Raw genomic sequence first — 20,749 nt, 5'->3', positions numbered from 1 at the left:
GGCCACCAGTTCTCAGCCCAGTGAGCTTTTCCAAAACCCAGCTGCTCGGCTGTCCCTCCAGGAGCTTCTGAGTTAATGTGTGTGAGGTGGGGGTTTTAAAGTTCCCTCGGTGTTTCTAATATGAAGACAGGGTTGAGAACCCCTGCCCCGTACCAACCAAGAGGCTTCTGCACCTTGACTGAGCGCACCAGAAGTTTCAGGAACACAGCGCAGAGAAGCCTTCCCCAAAGACTGTTCTGTAGCTTTCCAGAGCAGCATCGTGAGCGAGGGGCTCTGTCAATAAATGAGTTCTGTCCCCATTCCTTCGGATTTTCCAGTTAACGTATTTACTGTCTGAGCAGTCTCTTGTGAAAGAACTTCGTTCACAATCTGGCATGGCTGAGACATATTTTGGCCACAGGACCTTATCACCTGCGGGCATCCCTTGCAATTCTCCCGGCACACGCACGCTGTCGGCTGGGCCACGCAGCCACAGTACCCCCAGCGGTGCTCCCTTCCCATCCTCAAAGTTTCGTAAAGAAAACATGCGTGCACATGGCCCGGGAAGCTGCGTTCCCTCTGCAGATGTTCGCTGAATGGACTGGCAGATGTGGGAAGAGCTCAGATGACTCATTCCGAAGACGCCTCTATCCAGGATCCAAGCAAAGCTGTCCGCCCAATCCTGGATGAGAGGCTGCCCTCACCTGAACTCCTCACAGGGGATGTGGTGGCCTGCTGGCAGGCTGCTGGGACAAAGAGGAATCAGATAACTTGTGTGCAATACTTGACCCGTGCCTGGCCCGAATGAGTACTTAGAATAAGTGTAAAGAATTATTTTCATTGTTACTCCTGTTACTTCCAGCCGCAAGTTCTAGCTAAGCCTGGGTCTGACTATGGAGTGGGCTTCTGGGGGCGGCCCAGGATGGTTGTCACCGTGTGTACCTGGTGCTCACAGGCCCCGTCCCGGCTGCCTTGGCTCTGAACTTTGGCAGTGGGAGGACTGCACTGTACGGCTCCGGTTAAAGGGACTGGATAACGGGGTCACAGTTGCCAAGTGCTCCAGGTGAAATCCAGAAATAGCCGTGTGCAGAATTTTGCTGAGTCTCCTTCAGGCCAGGTGAGCAGATTACAGACCACTGAGAATGGAGTGAAAGCTGTGTCCACCCTCCGTAGCCGATGCGCCAACCGTGATAACAGTGGCCTGTGTGCCAGGCAGTGTGCTGGTGCCTCTGGTGGACCATCACATTTAATTCTTGTGGACACCCCCACTGGCTTTCCCATTTTCCAGGAAGTAAAATGAGGCTCCAGAGACTGGGTAACTTGTCCGAGGTCTCCCCACTAGTGAGGGGCGGTGTTGAGACTTGACCCCAAGTCTTTCAGACCCCGAAGTTCCTGCTCCTTCTGCCACATCAGCCTGGGAGGGAGAAGCGAGGGCTGGTGTCAGCCTGAGGGACTCTGACGCGGGGGAAGACGGCCAGCCACCTCCCCAGCGCAGCCCTGCCACGCAGACCAGCATCAGCTATCTGAGCGGCAGCGTCTGTAATGCAATATCCTGTGTGTTGTCTGGCTCCTACATCCGGCGGGCCCTCGCGATAGAGATCTACTGCTTGAGGTGAGAGGAAAAGGATGGGGAGAGCGGTCTGTGCATCACATTTTTATATCAAGGAAATGAATTCATGAGGCTGCTGGACTGAAACAGGGGAGCTTGGGGGTGGAGGGTCGGAGCTGAGCACACCTGGGCCCCTTAGCCCTCCTCGGGGGTCCTTGGTGCCTCTGCACAGAGCTCAGGTTGGAAACAATAGCATGAAAGTCTCTGGGTCTGGAAGGGGAAGCTTCTGGAAAGTCATGAGGGCCCAGGTGAATGCTGGAAGAACTGTCGTGTGGATGGTGAAGCAGAGCAAATAGGAGCATCGGAGGGGCTCACATAAGGGCCTCGGCAGGGAGGCGCCTTTATAGGGATGGACCCTCTTCATTGAGAATGTTCAACAGAGGCCATGATACGTCCTCGGGAGGCTGTGGAGGGGATTCTGCACAGGTGGAAGACTGGGCTCCATGCCTCTTTTTTTTTTTTTTAACATCTTTATTGGAGTATAATTGCTTTACAATGGTGTGTTAGTTTCTGCTTTATAACAAAGTGAATCAGTTATACACATACATATGTTCCCATATCTCCTCCCTCTTTCATCTCCCTCCCACCCTCCCTATCCCACTCCTCCAGGCGGTCACAAAGCACCGAGCCGATATCCCTGTGCTATGCGGCTGCTTCCCACTAGCTATCTATTTTACGTTTGGTAGTGTATATATGTCCATGCCACTCTCTCACTTCGTCCCAGCTTACCCTTCCCCCTCCCCATGTCCTCAAGTCCATTCTCTAGTAGGTCTGTGTCTTTATTCCTGTCTTACCCCTAGGTTCTTCATGACATTTTTTTTTTCTTAGATTCCATATATATGTGTTAGCATACGGTATTTGTCTCTCTCTTTCTGATTTACTTCACTCTGTATGACAGACTCTAGGTCCATCCACCTCACTACAAATAACTCAGTTTCATTTCTTTTTATGGCTGAGTAATATTCCATTGTATATACGTGCCACATCTTCTTTATCCATTCATCTGTCGATGGACACTTAGGTTGTTTCCATCTCCTGGCTATTGTAAATAGAGCTGCAATGAACATTTTGGTACATGACTCTTTTTGAATTATGGTTTTCTCAGGGTATATGCCCAGTAGTGGGATTGATGGGTCATATGGTAGTTCTATTTGTAGTTTTTTAAGGAACCTCCATACTGTTCTCCATAGTGGCTGTACCAATTCACATTCCCACCAGCAGTGCAAGAGTGTTCCCTTTTCTCCACACCCTCTCCAGCATTTATTGTTTCTAGACTTTTTGATGATGGCTACTCAGACCGGTGTGAGATGATATCTCATTGTAGTTTTGATTTGCATTTCTCTAATGATTAATGATGTTGAGCATTCTTTCATGTGTTTGTTGGCAGTCTGTATATCTTCTTTGGAGAAATGTCTATTTAGGTCTTCTGCCATTTTTGGATTGGGTTGTTTGTTTTTTTGTTATTGAGCTGCATGAGCTGCTTGTAAATTTTGGAGATTAATCCTTTGTCAGTTGCTTCATTTGCAAATATTTTCTCCCATTCTGAGGGTTGTCTTTTGTTTGTTGTCTTGTTTATGGTTTCCTTTGCTGTGCAAAAGCCTTTAAGTTTCATTAAATCCCATTTGTTTATTTTTGTTTTTCCATTTTTCTAGGAAGTGGGTCAAAAAGGATCTTGCTGTGATTCATGTCATAGAGCATTCTGCCTATGTTTTCCTCTAAGAGTTTGATAGTTTCTGGCCTTACATTTAGGTGTTTAATCCATTTTGAGCTTATTTTTGTGTATGGTGTTAGGGAGTGTTCTAATCTCATACTTTTACATGTACCTGTCCAGTTTTCCCAGCACCACTTATTGAAGAGGCTGTCCTTTCTCCACTGTACATTCCTGCCTCCTTTATCAAAGATAAGGTGACCATATGTGCTTGGGTTTATCTCTGGGTTTTCTATCCTGTTGCATTGATCTATCTGTTTTTGTGTCAGTACCATACTGTCTTGATTCCTGTAGCTTTGTAGTATAGTCTGAAGCCAGGGAGCCTGATTCCTCCAGCTCCATTTTTTGTTCTCAAGATTTCTTTGGCTGTTCAGGGTCTTTTCATACACATTGTGAAAGTTTTTGTTCTATTTCTGTGAAAAATGCCAGTGGTAGTTTGATAGGGATTGCATTGAATCTGTAGATTGCTTTGGGTAGTAGAGTCATTTTCACAATGTTGATTCTTCCCATCCAAGAACATGGTATATCTCTCCATCTATTTGTATCGTCTTTAATTTCTTTCATCAGTGTCTTATAATTTTCTGCATACAGGTCTTTTGTCTCCTTAGGTAGGTTTATTCCTAGATATTTTATTCTTTTTGTTGCAGTGGTAAATGGGAGTGTTTTCTTGATTTCATTTTCAGATTTTTCATTATTAGTGTATAGGAATGCCAGAGATTTCTGTGCATTAATTTTGTATTCTGCTACTTTACCAAATTCATTGCTTAGCTCTAGTAGTTTTCTGGTAGCATCTTTAGGATTCTCTATGTATAGTATCATGTCATCTGCAAACAGTGACAGCTTTACTTCTTTTCCGATTTGGATTCCTTTTATTTCTTTTTCTTCTCTGATTGCTGTGGCTAAAGCTTCCAAAACTATGTCGAATAAGAGTGGTGAGAGTGGGCAACCTTGTCTTGTTCCTGATATTAGTGGAAATGCTTTCAGTTTTTCACCATTGAGGACGATATTGGCTGTGGGTTTGTCATATGGCTCTGTGCCTCCTAAAGTCCTTCCCAACTCTGAGATCCAAGATCCTGGAATCATATGAGGGGATTTAGGAGTAGAACATCTGTTAAAAATACCCAAACCCTGTGGTTCCAAGGACCCTACAAGGAAGCCCCACATCTCCTGCAGACTCCAAATTGCATTTGGTAAAAAGCACTTGTTAAAACCAGTGACTGAAGCCGTGAAGTTAGAAAGTCGAGCCAGGAAATGGGCCACTGGAAAACCAGGACTCAGAAGGCCGTGGTGCCAGGTCTCCCTCTGGGTAGCAGTATCCTTCTGGGATCAGCCACAGTGGGGCAGCAGTGACTGAGATACCTCACAGAGAATCTACTCACAGAATCACACGGATGTCAGGAAATCTGACGTCTCAAGCCTGGGCATGTACTTTCATGACAACATGGAGGTCCTAAGATGCCCCCTACCCCAGTGGAGTATTAAGCCGTCTTCTCACAGTTCCATCTGCTCCCAGCATATCACCGTGATACCCACATCTTCTGATAAGAATTCGGGGAGAATAGTATCAACTGAGAAGGGATAAATCAGCTCGACATTTGTATTAGTTAAGTATTAGCTGCTGTAACAAATGAACCCCAAATGTATATAACAGCTCAGCTGTGATAGAAATTTACTTCACATGTATGTGGACCTAGAACAGAAGTTGCTGATCAGCCCATGACTATCCTCCAAGTGGTGACTCAGGAACTCAAACTCCTTCCATCTTGCGGCCCAACAAAGGTCTTCCAAGACTGCCATGCTTGTCAAGATGAGAGGGCTTGGGGGGCTGTGTGGTGGGAGGTTTCCTTGCATCAGACCCGGAAGTGTGTATTTGGTTTCCACTTACATCCCATCGGCCAGCACTTGGTTACTGGGCCACAGCCAACTGCAAGGGAGCCTGGGGACCGTGTTCCAGTTGCAGCCTCAGGAAGAAGAGGGAAGGGAAACCAGGTCTGGTGAATAGCTCGTGCATCACCGCTACACATCTGCAGTCTTTGCTCTCATTCTGGGAGATTGTTTACTGAGTGTTAATTCCAGTATGCATGGAGACCAAGCAGTGCCCAAGGCAGACCTGTGAGTTTCCTTAAGGAACTAAAGGGGGAGGAGAATTCAAGTAAGGAAGCAAATAATTAGGATAATTGCAAATTGTGATAGTGGTGTTTTCCAAGAACTCTCAGAAGGCCCGTGCAGCTCCTGCACAGTGAACAGGGGTGAGAGAGACAGGAGATAAGTCTGGAGAGGTAAGCAGAGGCAGACCAAGGTCATGGTCAGGAGTTTGGATTTTATTTTTGTGAGTTCTTGTTAATTTCCGATCTTCCACCTGAGAATAATGAGGGATGCAAGCTTTGCTAGACATCCTGGATCTTTCCTCTGTGTCCACATGAATATTAAAATTTTATAGACCTTAATACAGCAACTAAGGGAAAGGTGAAAAGTGTTCTAAGGCAAGGAAGTAGAGGTTTATTGTAGGTGTCTCTGTTTAATATTAAAGATGCACCCTGTAACCTTGCTCAACGCAGAAGGGCAGGGAGATAGTATATCGCCTAATTCGTAGGCATGGTGCCAGATGCCTCACACCTCCAGGGGAGCCCAGCGTCCTTCCCCAGTTTTGGTCAAAGCCACCCAAATATAGAGACCCTTGTCAGCATTCTGGATCCACCCCGGGTGAGTCTGGCATGTCTTTAGGTAACTGAGAATCAGACAATCCTAGGACTGAAAGAATTCTTAAATGTCATCAATCCCCACCTGTGCCTACCATCTGAAGCTTGAATGCCCTCTACAGCATCACCCAGGGTGACCATTGGAGCAAACTTGGAGCACCTCGAATAATAAGAGGTTCATCCTCTCAAAGCCACCAATTCCACCCTCGCCAGTGCCCTTAGAATGTTCCTTCTCTCCTTGAGTTCACGTACCCTTCCTTGTAACACCCTCCTTTTGGTTCTGTTCAGAACCTTAACGTTCAAGCGATCTTCCTTAAGGATATTTACACTTTGTCAATATCTAGGGGGTGGAAGGACAGGGTAGCCTGGTGCAGTGCTGGGACAACGGGCATGACCTGGGGCCCTCTGGGCAAACCGTGATCACCCCATGAGTTTCCCTCTGAAAATCTGGTACCACCCACTAAGTGTGCCACGCCTGTGCCTGCAGCTCTGCGGCTCGGTGTCTGGGAGAATGAGACCCCTGCTGAGCACCCACTTCCCTCATGATCTGTGGGTGCTTCCCAGCACCTGGGGAAACTTATTTCCACCTCGACAGAATCAAGGGTGTCCGTGGGTCTCGGCAGGCCTGCTCACCTGCTAAAGAGGGTCTTCTCTCTTCCCCAGGGACTTTGTGAAGGCCTTTATCCAGTTTAAGAAGCCCATCGTGGTGGCGATCAATGGGCCCGCGCTAGGCCTGGGAGCCTCCATCCTGCCCCTCTGCGACATCGTGTGGGCCAGCGAGAAAGCCTGGTTTCAGACCCCCTACGCCACCATCCGCCTCACGCCCGCCGGCTGTTCCTCCTATACCTTCCCCCAGATCCTGGGTGTCGCACTGGTAAGCCTCCCCTCTGTGGCGGGTCCTTTCCTGTGACCCATGGGTTTTGGGTCCCACAGCACCCCTCCTCTGTCCTGGGTTTAGGATACAGCCCTTCATGTGGGTCGAGTCCCGGGGGTGCTCCTGGCCTGTGGAATCTGGGGGCCGTCTCAGCTTCTTCTGCCTTCCCAGAGTTGCTGCCAGCCGGTGTCTAGCAGCAGGCCCGACAGGTGGATTGCAAGGCCATTCGGACTCTGGAGCTGGGGCTGCTTTCCGCGGCTTCCATCTCAGCAGTGGTAGGAAGGTGGGGCAGCCAGGGAGCCCCGAAAGCAGGCACTTTCCCTTTCGATCTCGGCCCCTGTGCTCTGCCCGGTTCCTTTTTGGTCACAAAAATGTTAACCTTGTACAGCCTTATCGTTTCTTTTATTTCAATCATTTCTGAAACTCCAAGGATGTTGCTGATTGAGACGTGTTCTCCCCCGACTGCGTCCTGGTGGGCTCCTTCTATTGGGTTCCTTCCTCGCATTCCTCCTTCCTGAGACGGTGTTTCTGAATACGTTCAATGACACGTATTTGTCTTCAAACGTCCAGCCGAATGCATCCACAGGCTTATTACCAACCTGACAAATTTTGCTCCTCGGGCGTGAAAGATTGTCCCTTGGGTCATCATGACCCTCCAGTGACAACCAGAACAAAAGGGGAGGAGGCATGTGCACAGATCCAGAGGCTGGGAGAGCTTGACATTTCAACATCCATCTGAGAGTGGCTAAGCCTGCAGGGCCGGGAAGGGAGGGACAGGGGAGGCAGGTGGACAGCAGTCAGGGAAGGGATTGGGTTGTCTGCTGTGTGAAGGCGGTGGGGGAGGGACCGTGACCATCTTGCCCTAATTATCAGCGGGAGAGTCATTTGTTGGTGTCAGTGGGTGACTGCGCTGGGCTCTGTCTGTGCCCGGGACCTTTCCCACGTTGCTTTTGCCAGACCGTGTACAACAGCTGCACACTTCAAAGTCAGGGGAAGTTCTCTGGGGGGTGGGGCGCAGAGGACACGGCAGGACGCAGGAGGTGTTTCTGCCCTTCGTACCTGGGCACTGCCTATGCACAGCCCCGGGTCACTGGGAGGGGTGCGCCTCTCTGCGTTGGGATTATGGTCTTACTTGGGACCTTTCTGGCTGCCGGTGATGGAAACACTTTAACTGGCTTAAAGAGGGGAAGAAAGGAATTTAACGGTTGCCGTAACTGGCAGGTCCAGCAGTAGAGCCTCCTTTGGGGGTGTCATGCCCAGGAATCCCAGTGCCGGCAGGGCTCTTGTTCTCCATCCCTGCTGTCTTGGCAGCCCGTCCCTCTCCACAGCAGTGGGTGGCCCTGGGCTCAGTGACTTAAGCCACGAGAGAGGGAGGAAGTGTCTTCCCCATCCTCTCCAGCTTGGAGACCTCACAGACAGCTTTAATATCTCGGGTGGCTCATCTGCTCTTCCCTGAATCAGTCACTGAGGAAGGGGTATCAGCTGTGAACTGTTCCCAGCCCGACACACGTCTCCTCCTGCAGCCCTGCCACCAGACGGGGGCGGGGGTGAAGTGAGTATTGAAGGCGGAGCCCCTGCAGGGACATGGCTTCTTAGGGGAATTCAGTGAAAGCTGTGGGCCCTCTGTGCAGAAAGACGCACGTAGACACAGGCGTGTGCAAGCAGCCCCCAGAGCATCTTTGGCCCCCGGTTAAGGATGCTGCCTCTGGGAGCCGGGACAGTTGCGCACAGCAGGCGGGCTCGCGAGCAGGCTTGGAGGCGTGCCAGCTCTCAGCCTTCTCCTGCCTTTGCTTTCTCAGGCCAACGAGATGCTCTTCTGCGGGCGGAAGCTCACCGCCCAGGAGGCATGCAGCAGAGGCCTGGTGTCACAGGTCTTCTGGCCAACCACGTTCAGCCAGGAGGTCATGCTGCGGGTCAAGGAGATGGCCTCCTGCAGCGCGGTGGTGAGTTCCCGAGTCTCTGTGCCCTGTCCTTGCAGTAGACCCATTTTACAGGTGAGGGCAACGAGGCCGGAAGGGAGTGACCGACTTGCCAAAGGTCACGCAGGGAGTATGTGATTTAACAGATGCCGCATCTCGGTGCTGAGAGCTTAAATCCAGAGGGAGGTGGTCAGCACTGTTAGATATTCCCCATCAGCTCTAGTGTGAAAACCTCACAGAAGAGATTTATACCCTGGGGTAGAAGGGTTGCCTTTAAAGAAAGTCCTAAACATGCACGAAAATACAAATCATGTATGGTTTTCAAAGAAATGAGAAGCAAAGACGAATAAGGACAGAGGGTGTGAAGCCAGTTGAGAGATGAGAAAAAGTGGTTTCCGCTGTCCTGGTACCTCATTTCTCCTGCCTGTCCAGTGCTTGGCACATGTAACCGGTTCGACTCTGAAGACACCTTGAAAAACAGATAAATAACACCTCCGTGGAGACACCGGGTTTTAATTGTGTCGATTTTATCTCATCAAAGTCTCTCTGAGCGCTGTATGGAAATATCCTGTTGAAGGTGGAGAAAGGGCCGAGTGGGAAACGAGGAAGGTGCTTTGGGAGCAGCAGGCCCGGACGCTTTCTGTGCTTCAGCATCACAGGGGTGCTGGGCTGGATTGTGGGGCTGACCCGTGACCACCCCTTTCCTTCTCCCTGTCTACCCCAAGGCTGCACCCAGCTGCCACTCCCCTCTTGATGTGGCTCATCAGCCTTTACTGGGCACATACTGTGTGTCAGCTCTGCCCCCCGGAAGCCTGTCGGTCCCAGTGACAGTGGCAGGGTGGGGATGGTACAGCCTTGTTGGGTCAAGCACTTTGCTTATCCCTTTATGTGAATTCTCTTTTAATCTTCCTGATGATTCTGGTGACCAACTCGTCCCACTTTGCCTGAGACTCTCCTGGTTTTAGCACCAAAAATCTCGAGTCCCAGGAAACCCCGTGAGCCTGGGCAAACGGGGAGGATTGGTGACATAGGGGCAGCTGCACAGAGAGGTGGGTGGAAGTTCTCAGCGGAGCAAACGGTGTGAGTGAGGGCACAAAAGTCCAAAACCCTGCGTGGAGTCTAAGCAGCGGCTCCTGGTGGTGTGAGCAGGTGCAGGGGCTAGCTGAGGGATGATAAGACTGAAAAGGCAGGGAGGAGAAAGGCCCCAAGGCTCCACTGAGGAGTTTGGTCTCTGGGCAGTGGAGGTGCTCAGATGAAACCGGCTTTTGAAGAAATACTGCAAGGAAACCTCTCCCACCCACAGGTATGAATTCAGGAGCTTTGGGGTGATTCACCCGAGATGGGAATCTACCCCACGACCCCAGGAGAGCAATTCTTGGAAGGAAAGAGGCACCCTTGGTCTGCCAGCCCTTTCTTACCATCCATTCGCCTCCAGCCCAAGCTGAGGGAGATCACTGCCCCTTTCCAGCCTGCTTGAGCAAGGGAGCTCTTGTCTTGCTTTTTTCTGTTGGAAAGCGCTTTGTGAGACTGAGGACCAGAGCCTCCAGGTCCACAGAGGGTGGTGGAGGCCAGCGGAAGGATGCTCGGACGCCCGGCTTCCGGCTATGCCTCTGCCAGACCGAGGCAGCGTGGAGCCTGCAGAATCAGCCAGGCGTTGGCAGGGCACACCCATCAGGCGGCTCGGGGCACCTTCACTTCCTGAGCTCACATCTTTCATCTGTAATGCGGAGATGGCTACCTAGTTGTGCAGTTAACTTGAGGAAGAAATAAAAGAATGCAGAAGTGCCTATCGTAGAGCCGATCGGCTAACGGTGGTAGTGGCATTGTTATTCTAACCACTATGCTTGCTACCATTGTTCTTACTCACGTTTATGATTTATTACTATTATTACCGTGATTGCTACTATATTACTAATATCAGCCATTATCACTACTATAATACTGTAGTATTATTACGACCACTGGCATTACTGTTATTGTTGCTATAATACTATGGTGTTGTTGCCATTATTACTACCACTAACATTACTGTTATCGCTATAATACTATAGCGTTACTATTGTTACCACTATTATTGCTCATTGCTACAATTACTGCAATTGTTATTACTATTACAATGATTGCTACTTTTATTACTACTTTTATTACTACTACTCTTAACTACTAAGCCTGACCAAGGGGCATTGCTGTCAGGGTGGGTCCCATGGATACTTTGACAACCATTAGTTCATTTCATTATCTTACTCTGTGATCCCAGCCATTCTTAAGTTAGGTAGCATGGGGAGGTGAAAGCAGTATTTCCCAAACTTTTTCATGACATCCATAGAAAGTGACTCTGAGTATATGTCAGTGTCACTCCTGCAGTTGAGGTTAATGCGGGTCCCACTCAGCCATCCCAAGGTCTGAGGGCTCAACGTCTCAGCATGCCTGCAATCCATTCCTGGCCGTTGCCAAGGGCAGAGGCCTGGGAAGCCCCGGACCAGAGGAGGCAACCTCCTCTGGCTTGGGACATGAGGAGGTTAAGTACATCCTTCTGGAGCAGAGTCCCTGGCGCCAGGCTAATGAGGCTTGTGTGTTTCCCTCCAGGTGCTGGAGGAGTCGAAATGCCTCGTCCGGAGCTTCCTGAAGTCAGTGCTTGAAGATGTGAACGAGAAAGAATGCCTCATGCTCAAACAGCTCTGGGGTTCCTCTAAAGGCCTGGATTCCCTGTTCAGCTACCTGCAGGACAAAATTTATGAAGTCTGAGGGCCCAGTGCTCAAGGGCAGGTGACTTCCAGCTCTGTCCTGTGTTTCAGAAATCAGAGCACAGTGTATTCCCGGCCAAGGAGTCTGTCAAGGTGTCTCGCTATACCTAGGGTCGTGTCCATTTCCTCGTGTCCTTTGGTTGCTCCTCATTGGTTTGGTTTTGTGTAATGATGGGAAACGCAGCATACTTGGCCTCCCCTGTGTCCCCACCCCAACTGGCTGGAGAGCTATCGAGGGCTGTATCTTCCCAGTCCTCTGCCAGGTGCCCTTGTCCTCTCCCCACTTGCTGAAATGCACCATCCTGGTCCAGGAAGGGGAAGACCCATTTCCCCATCCTCTGACTCAGGCTGTGTCTACACAGTGCCTCTGATTTGGAAACTTGGCTGCCATGGCTCTGTCTGGTTAAGTACAGATCCAGTGACGGGACGACCAATCTTAGGGAATTTCTAGACCCATGAGCAGAACGATTGTGTAGATCCAGCCTCAGTCTCCTCTCTGATGCAAATCTGCGTGACTTCTAGGGCTTGGTCTTAAAACCCAATTGAGTGATTTACAAACCCAGATATTGTACATTTAGGAGCATTTTGTTAAATATATATTTTTAAAACAATGTAAGTGGAAATTCTGATAATTTATGTGTATTATATGTAAAGCTAGTTTTGCAAACACATAACTACTAGGAAAATGTTTTTTTTTTCACCCGACTTATTTAATTTATTTATTTTTGTTTATATATTATGATATCTGTTGTTCACACAGATATTATTTTCATACTGCCCTGGACCAAATCCCATACAAGGTTCATGCCATTTGGTGCATTCTAGCAGTGAACCATGTAGAAATAAAATTCAGAGAGATGAAAACGGGATTTCTGTGAATAAAAGGAATAGCTCTGCCCCAGATTTCCTGCGTGTGAAACAGTTCTATGACAATTGCATACTTGCTCTTAGGAGAAATCATGGAAGAGTTTTCTCTTCACTCTGCTCCCTTTAAGGAGATAAATGGGGCTTCCCGCCTGAATGGTCCAGTAATGGAGCAGTAACCAGGGATGAGGCCTCCTGTCCCAGGGCGTGTGGGCCGCAGGGGGGCTCCAGCATTTGTATGCAGACCATCAGCCCAAAGCCCCTGGGCCAGCTGTGGCGAAGGAGGGGTTTTGGTTTGGGGTTTTGGTTTTGGTTGGAGAGGAGAACGTAAACATCAGAGTTCAAGCAGAGAAGTGACAGGACCATGTTCTGTATGAGGGTCAAGCACCAGAGAAAGTTAGGTTCCCAGAGTGGCGGGGTTTTTCCATTTCCATCACAATCCCCCCCCAGGTGTCCTCAAGGACCTCTGCTCCCCCGTCTCCTACTAGTACCCTCTGTTAGTCACCAGCCCCTCTCGACCCTTCCGCAGAGAAAGTTGAGCAGTGACAGTTAGGCACAGCTGGGGGAGGGGAGGCCAGCTGAGGGGAGGGAGGGCCACTGTTACAGTTCTCTCTCCCTTTCTGGTCCTCTTCCCTCCCCTGAAGGCAGCTGGATGCACTAGACTGGGCAGGTGGAGAGGACTCATGCCCTGAGCTTTGTGTTTCGGAGAACAGGTGGACTGTCTATAGCAGAACTAGAGACATAGGCCTTTAAACAGTGAACCTGAGTTTACCTGGATTCTCCGTCCTCCAGATGGTCTTGGTTCCCTCTGTTGAAAGCCTCTCTCCTTCTGAGTTTCCCCATGACTTCTCGAGGCTCAGGGAAGAGGACATGTCTCACTTTCTTCTCGCTTCGGCTGGGGGGCAGCCACCCTGGCTGAATCCAGCCAGAGGAAGATGGGGCTGAAGTCCTGTGTACCCTCCCCTTGCTCCATGGGGGTTCCTGTAGGAACTGCAGACCTAGACGATGGGGAGTTTCTACAGGGAAACACCTGCTTTTGCCCAAATACCTGTTGTCACATCTCAATTTGGGTTTGTCTTTTCCTTTGAGACCAAAGGCCCTAGACGACCTCACCCTTGACAGATAACTTCTCAACCATCACTAAGTCATCTAAAGAAAGAGCACTTCGTTTTCTTTTTACCTTCTAGGGGCAGCCACGTTCAACGTCTCTAGAAGCAGTGTTAGGATTCTCGTTGGAATGGAAGAGGATGTTTGGAAATTCCTTTTGCTCAGTGCCCATCTTTGTTCCCTGCTGAAAAAACCAGAAGTGTTTTAGGTTTGAACTAAAACATAGCTTTGGATCATCAAATCTAAACTTCTAAACACCTCAAGGATCTCTGATGATGAGGTAGGAATGTGAAACCATCACTAAGATGGAATGCCTGGTGTTAACCTGTAGGTTTCGTGTATAACAGGAGGTGTTTTACAAGACAGTCTGTGTTTCGGTTGTTTCCATACAGTCAGTTCTAGAAGGATGTTCCACATATTGGGCAAAACTCAGTTACATCTGTTTGCTACAGGGTAGACCAAACCACTGAATTTTTCACTTTCTGGTTAGTTGTTTTGATAATGTATAGGTGAGATCCAGGAAACTTCCAGCTGATCGACCTGGGTTGGAATTTGCCAGACCTGTTGTTGTGTCAGGGTTTAACCTCATAGCTCTCTTGAGACAAGGCCCACTTTTTGTCTTCTACCCCAGGACCTTCTCTCCACCCATAGGATCCTTCCTCCCTTCTCTCTACTCTGCTTTGCCCCCTCCCCACCCAGGCGGTCACATCCCAGAGCCTGGGCAGGTTCTTGGAGGAATCATGCTTGGTCTTGGTAGCCCCATCCCAGAATTACCTTTGGGGTTGGAAGAAGAGCTGTGGTGGGAAGATGAGGGTACTTCTTTAGTCAAGCAGCCTTCTGGACAATCCACTCCTTGCCATCCTGTTAGCCATGCATTAGAACTCTCCTCTTCTCCAACCCCTGGCGATTAGCATCCAGCATCTTGCAGTGGAACATTTATGTTAACAGCCTTGTTCCAGGAGGACTTTTTGGAGAACTCTGCTAAGAGGATCAGAGTTCCTCACCATTTGGAAGCCTCAGCCTAAGGTAGATATACCCATATGTCCCTCCCTGCTTTGAAATAATGTCTGTGGGTGAAAACCATCAAAAGTGACCCTCTTGGAATGAAAGTGGATAACTCTGAGAAAATAGTAGAGAATTGATTTTAAATGTTATTCTTGTTTGGTATAAAGTAAACTAGGAGATGTTCTCTCTGAAGCATGAAAATATGTTTTTCCCATATGAAGTTTAGTATGAGGATGGAAAAATGATAATCACAGTAGACTTCGATCAGTGCAACTGGATCTCCAGATATCCACATTTAAAAGATAGCCTTGATTGGATGCTGAATTGCATTTCCCATTATTAATTGTTGGTTTAAAAAATTTTGTAAACTTTTTTTAATTTGAAATTTTAGTCACATTCATGTAATTTTCCAATCTAGTTTTTGTGGAAATTTTTTTAACAAAGAGAAACAGGTAGAAACATCTTCAGATCTTCCTAAGTGAATATTTAAAATGCAGAATTGCTTCTCTTCTGTGTTTCTGTATTCAGATACTTAGATCTGTTGTATATATTAGTTTAGACATCCTCACTAATATACACAGTATTTAAGACTCTAAATGAGATTTCTTAAGTATTTTATTTTATTCTCTGTAAATGGTTTTGTATAATCTTTAAAAATCTACACTTTGCCTTTGTAGATATTTAATGGAAACCATTTGGGGGTTGTCTTGCATGTATATTTTTGTTGTAGATAAGTGTTGCTTAGTTATTTCTGCAAATTTTGGTTGAAATGCTTACAGACTTTAATACAATATATATTTTCAGAATATAAACTTTTATATTTCTGTGATAAGTTAGGATATGCGTTTTAGGCAATCTTTTCCATTAATATCACTTGTTCTTTCAAAAAAATAGCATTCTGGTTTGGTGCCAATGGTTTTTTGTTTTTTGTTTTCCATTAGAATCTAGTGTTCTTAAATTGTAAGAGAGCCGGTTAATTTTCCTTTTCTCAAAGTAAGTGAGTTTGAAGTATAATTTGAAAATGTATTGAATTTGTGAATAAGCCTTACCATTAGGATCAGTAGATTTTCCAACCTTTGCAACTACATATGTAGTTGAAGATCTCTCCATAAATTCTCACTGTGTGCCAGTTGATGGAGTTTGTGAACAGAGCCTTAAGCTTGTTGCAAAAAAAAAAAAAAAAAGGTAATACGGGTTGTTTCTTCCAAGTAGCGTAAGCCACGTGGATGGACTCTGTGCAGTCTGTACGCCATGGCTAATCTGGAGAGTTTGGTTGAGTTGATGGCGGCAGGGCCCAGATAGACACCTTGGTGATTGTCTTTGGCCACACGAAGGGACCACGGACAGGTGTTCTGGAGCCACCTTCATGCTAGTCACATGGTGTAGATGTGGTCACAGGGAGGGCTACTGGTCCATCATTTGTTTTGAACCAATGGCATTTTCTGCTCCTGACCTTGGCGGTTGACTCCAGGCTCCTTGCAGGTGACCTGGAAATGTCCAGTCTGGCTGTGGTCAGCACTCCTTGAGAGATGTTAACAAAGTTTACATGTGAGTCTTACTGTGTAGACAATCTGAAGTCGCTTTCAGTTACATAATCCGCATTCCCACATGTCCTGAGTGTCTTATCAGTGAAGTAGGTGCGTTAAGCCATACTGAACCTGAGTTTAGCAGGGCACAGGCAAACTAGATGCACAACGTACACATCAGCTGAGCCAGTCTACCCGTGGCTGTTTGAATGGCGTGTAAGTCATGGAGCTCACTGGCAGTGTGTCCACTGTGTCTGGGATCTGATAAAAACCAACTAAACTTTGGAACTTAAATTTCTTTTTTTTAAAATTATGATTCTTTTCAGTTGGCCCTGCTTACCTACTGGTTCTCCTTACCAAGGCTTTAAAGATGATCTTGAGACCAGGGCCATAGAATAGCTAAAGTCAAGTTATTTGGTTCATCTCAAATAAGTGTTCATAAAGTCAACTTATCTCCCATTAGGATGGAGATTTGCTTCAAATATTTGCAGTGTGTGCGTCAATCAGAGAAACTGACATCTAGTTTTCAGCTTCAGCTCTGGCATCTCTGTGGGTTGACCACGCCTCATTGGCCCAACACCTGGCCTCACGCTGGTGCTCCTTAAGGCGACTCTGGGAAGTTTGGAGGGTGTGGAGTTTTCCATCTAGTATTTAATGTGTCCCTGTGCCGTTCGTCCCAGCTTGAAGTCATTTGCTGATGTCCATGCTGACAGGATTGTGAAAATATTGCCTTTCATAAAACCAAGGACCAAAGAATTCCATTATTCCAGCAGAGTACGAGTTTCATAGATTGTGGGCACATCTAGGCAGAGACGTACATGCTTTATGGCACAGAGAATCTGCTCCCATCCGCTGACCTCATGCTCCCCCTGGCTGGCCCTACAGAAGGATTTGTCGTCACCTTGAGAAGGCTCTGACAGATGAGCTTCTCGGATTGAAATGCACTGTCTCAGGTTGGTGTTTCTGCTGTGTAGTCCCAGCCTTTATCCATACCGGTACCATAAGGAGCGGGGGGCTGGCATTCTTCAGGTTATCTGAGCAGTGTGGACTGCTCCATCTGAATAGAAACCTCCAGCGTGAGTTCTTCAGATGTGTCTACACTGAGCACTGAGATCCTGCAGTTGCTAGATTTCCACCTCGTTTTTGTTCTCCATCAACCCATTCCACTTCCTGTTTAGCCCGAGAAGAATTTTCTTCACTTCTCACACTAGGTAATGCTCCATCTTCATCCATGATGAAATCGTTCATCCATTAACCGGTTGAGAAATGATTGATACTGAAGAAGCGGGATTCTAGTGGTAAGGCTTATTACCAAGCCTCTGATAATTGAAGCAGGCTACCAAAAAAGTATCCAGCCTACCCTGGGAGTGTTCCGATTTGATCATGGATATAGCACACACACCAAAATCCAAGGAGACCTTTGCAAATTAGGCTACTCATTTTCTTTCGCCAGGTTATCATGGGAGAGTCTTTAACTAGTTCTGAGTATCTGTAAGTATGAGTAATTCATAGACTGCTAAAGCAGGTACAGCTGCCCCTTTCTCACCATGCTGTAAATATTCCCTGAGACTGGGTGCAGTACGGAGGGATAATAACCTTCTGATTTATCAAATGCTGACCGTCTAGAGCAAATTGTACACTCTCTTTGTGAATGGTCCTGTAACGTGTATGAACACATTTCTGGGTGCCTTAGAAGTTGTATTTTTCATGTGTGCTAATATGCAGTATTTATACATTGTGAGAAGCTGCTTTGAATAAAAAGGTTGAAACTCCGTCTGCGTTTGCTTGTGTTCTCCCTTCGTTAGCCTGCACATAAGGTTCACAAACAGGTTCCATGGTTTCTGAACAGAGGAGTTTCTGGGGCCTCCAGGGGGTTGCGACATCTGAGGCTTCTAAGTTGTGTCTGGTTTCCTGGGGAGCAGAGATGCCCTCACCCACATCGGCCTTGAGGCTTCGAGTTATTCAGGCTGGTGGTTGATTGGGAGGGCACTGGTACTGTTTTTCAGAAGGTTGATAGGCTCATTCACCCCTTCCCTGGTATACCTGGAATGTTTCTTTGCATAGGGACCCCTCCTCACTCGAGATAAGCCTCCACAGAGCTTGGTTTTGTACAATCCCAGTGGCTGCACGTGGCTAACGACCGTATTTGTCACTGAGGAATTATGCAGAATCCTTTCTCGTTGCCTCGGTCATCACAATGTGGCTCTTAGGAAAGACACACTGCTGAGGATGCCTGGCTCCGGAGACGACGTGGAGGCTGCAGGAAATAGGAAGAAGGAGACTTTCGGGGGCTCGTGGCAGCAGGGAATTCTGGGAAAGGGATTTGCACAAGGTCACATCTGCCTGTCCGTCCATCCAGCAGCAGTATTGAGTCCCCTGCTCTCGCGGGCTGCACAGGTGCTGAAAGGCACAGATGACTCAGACAGTCCCCGTTTTACAGAAGCCTGGGGTCCAAGAATGTGAGAAAGGCACGTAATCCTGCTGTGATTCTCAGAGTGATCACGGCGCAGTACCAGAGAGAACACTTTACACAATCGTGAACACCTGCAAAGTCTAGAAGACTGTGCAGCGTTAATTGTTAATCTTCTTTCGGGTCCCCTTTCTGTCGGTGTGGGCCCGCCAGCCTTGGCTGGAGCCCAGGATCTTCCCTGTGCTGGTCCCCTTTCCTTTCCCTTTCTCTTGTTCTTGGTGTCATCATTGTCGTCTTGTGTGCCTGTTTACCCTTTCTCTGAGGTCCTGACTCCATCCCAAGTAGTCAAGGTCAAACCTGGGAAGTCCTTTGCTCCTGACTGCTTCTGGTCCTTCTAGGAGACTGGACGAGGCCCTTCAGATGTTTCAGAGTGTAGCATCTATAAGGCAAACCCTTCTTCCTTTAACTGTCTGTCACAGGCTAACACTGATGTGATATGATACTGAAAGAAGCCCTTGCCCAATCGTGAGAGGAAGTGGGCTGAGGCTCCCATCTGGTTAGACACATCAACAATTAAATGACTCACCAATATATTGAATAAGCAGTAATGGAGTATAATCCCAGAAGCAACTTTATTTTGTCTCTCACTGTCCCTTTAAGTCGACTTAACGGAATAGTCCTGACCGCACCCTAGATGACAGCCCAGGTAGGCTGTAGGACCTTTCCAATAAATAATATAAAGTCACAAACACAGTATCAATTCAGTAGTCGAAGATGGCCATGTTCCATTTAAGCATCAATGCTTCCAACTTCATTCAAGACTTCACTCATTCCTGCTGACTCTCATTTCTTTTTCTGGTTGGATTAGGGAGAACTGGAAAGATTTTATAAGGACCAAATGGTGCTGTTGTCACATGGGGGCTTTCCTCCTCTGGGCCTCATAGACTCTCAGGGAACTCGTATGGGTTTCTCGGTGACCTCTTCAGTTGATGGTGGCCAGTCTCTTATAACTGCCAAGTAAACTCTATATCATCAGCCCACCACTCCCTTTTCAGTCCCTAGGAGTCCGGTGGTCCCCTGCCAGCTTCGTCAGTTGAGGTCTGTTTGTCCCTTTAGGGTAAGATGATCCCCATGCCAGCCCTTTGCCACTCCCGGACACCGTGTGGCTCAGGGGAGCATTCATGCAACCTCTGTCCACACAGATCAGGGCGTGCAAGCTAACTTCCAGACAGGAGCTACTGCCTCACTGGTGTACTATAACTAGTCAACTAGTTGGCCTCTTATTCGCTGAATTTCTCAGGCATGAGTCAGATGCCAATCTGCTGTGTCCCCTAAGTTTTAGGGGGTACATATAAATCGCTAAAGCCTCATTCTCCTTTGACTTCAGATGAAAGGGAGGTGGGAGGGTGTGGGAAGGCGTGGCTGGGACTGACTTGCGCTTTAAGATTTCGCTCTGTGACTATGGGCAAAAGGGGGCTGAGGGCAAGGGGAACCCACAGGAGACTCTTGTAATTGACCATCATCTGCCTTTGACGAAGGCTTGACTCAGGGATGGGGCAGTTGAGGTAATGAGAAGGAGTGAAGTCCTGAGTGTATTTTGAAGGCAGACTAAGAGAGAGAGAACTGAGTCAAGGGTGATCCTGGGATTTGGGGCCTGAGCAGCTGAAAAGGTGGAATTGCCCCCAAATTGAGGCAGGGACCACTCCAGGGCTTGGGGGAGCAGGTCTGAGTGGAGGTGCCAGGAGCTCAGCTGAGTCCTGGTATCACATGCACGGGGTGTTTGAGCTCGCTCAGCCTTTGGGGATTACAACCGTGCCTGCCTCCTAAGGAGTTTTTAAATGATTAAATGAGATTTACACGTGTGTGCATGCACACACACACACACACACACACACGTGACTGATGTATATATGAGATTTTATATATATGAGATTTACTTAAATATGTAAAAGACAGTAATATATAAAATTAGATTATATATAATATTTAAAAGAGTTGGCATACAGCCTTTTTAATGATTAAATGAGATTTTCCTATATATGTAAGATTTTATATATGCAAGATTCACACAGATGAGATTATCTAAGTGTCATTATGTGTAATTTTTGGAACAGTTACTATTTAATGGTTTAATGTTATTTACATATGTGTATACATATGTGTGTATGTATGTGAGGTTTTATATAAATAAGATTTATACACATATAGGAAAGATATATGAATGAGATTATGTACATATGTAAATGAGATTTTATCTGTATACGAAATGTTTAGAACAGCTGTTGGCATTCGTCACTCTCTTTTT

At 47.5% G+C, this 20,749-nt stretch overlaps 1 protein-coding gene across 2 annotated transcripts in view; it reads left to right on the top strand.

The window, feature by feature from the left end:
* Positions 1-17,806, top strand: part of CDYL2 (chromodomain Y like 2) — a 191,183-nt gene extending 173,377 nt beyond the window's left edge. Inside the window, exons 5-8 of one of the 2 annotated variants that reach the window (XM_089903334.1) lie at positions 6,659-6,869; positions 8,669-8,812; positions 11,375-11,554; positions 13,584-17,806. In XM_089903334.1, coding sequence (XP_089759460.1) covers positions 6,659-6,869; positions 8,669-8,812; positions 11,375-11,533 — 514 coding nt within the window. In that variant the 3' untranslated portion in view covers positions 11,534-11,554; positions 13,584-17,806. Of the gene's footprint in view, positions 1-6,658; positions 6,870-8,668; positions 8,813-11,374 lie in introns of both variants that reach the window. The other variant, XM_089903333.1, reaches the window with a different exon arrangement.
* Positions 17,807-20,749: the final 2,943 nt, after the last annotated feature.

Source organism: Delphinapterus leucas, chromosome 20 (genome assembly GCF_059928025.1).
Source record: "Delphinapterus leucas isolate spDelLeu-1000000601 "Yukka" chromosome 20, BTC_Dleu_Yukka2, whole genome shotgun sequence".
In the NCBI taxonomy this organism is placed as follows: domain Eukaryota; kingdom Metazoa; phylum Chordata; class Mammalia; order Artiodactyla; family Monodontidae; genus Delphinapterus; species Delphinapterus leucas.
This window is presented reverse-complemented; position numbering and strand designations above follow the sequence as displayed.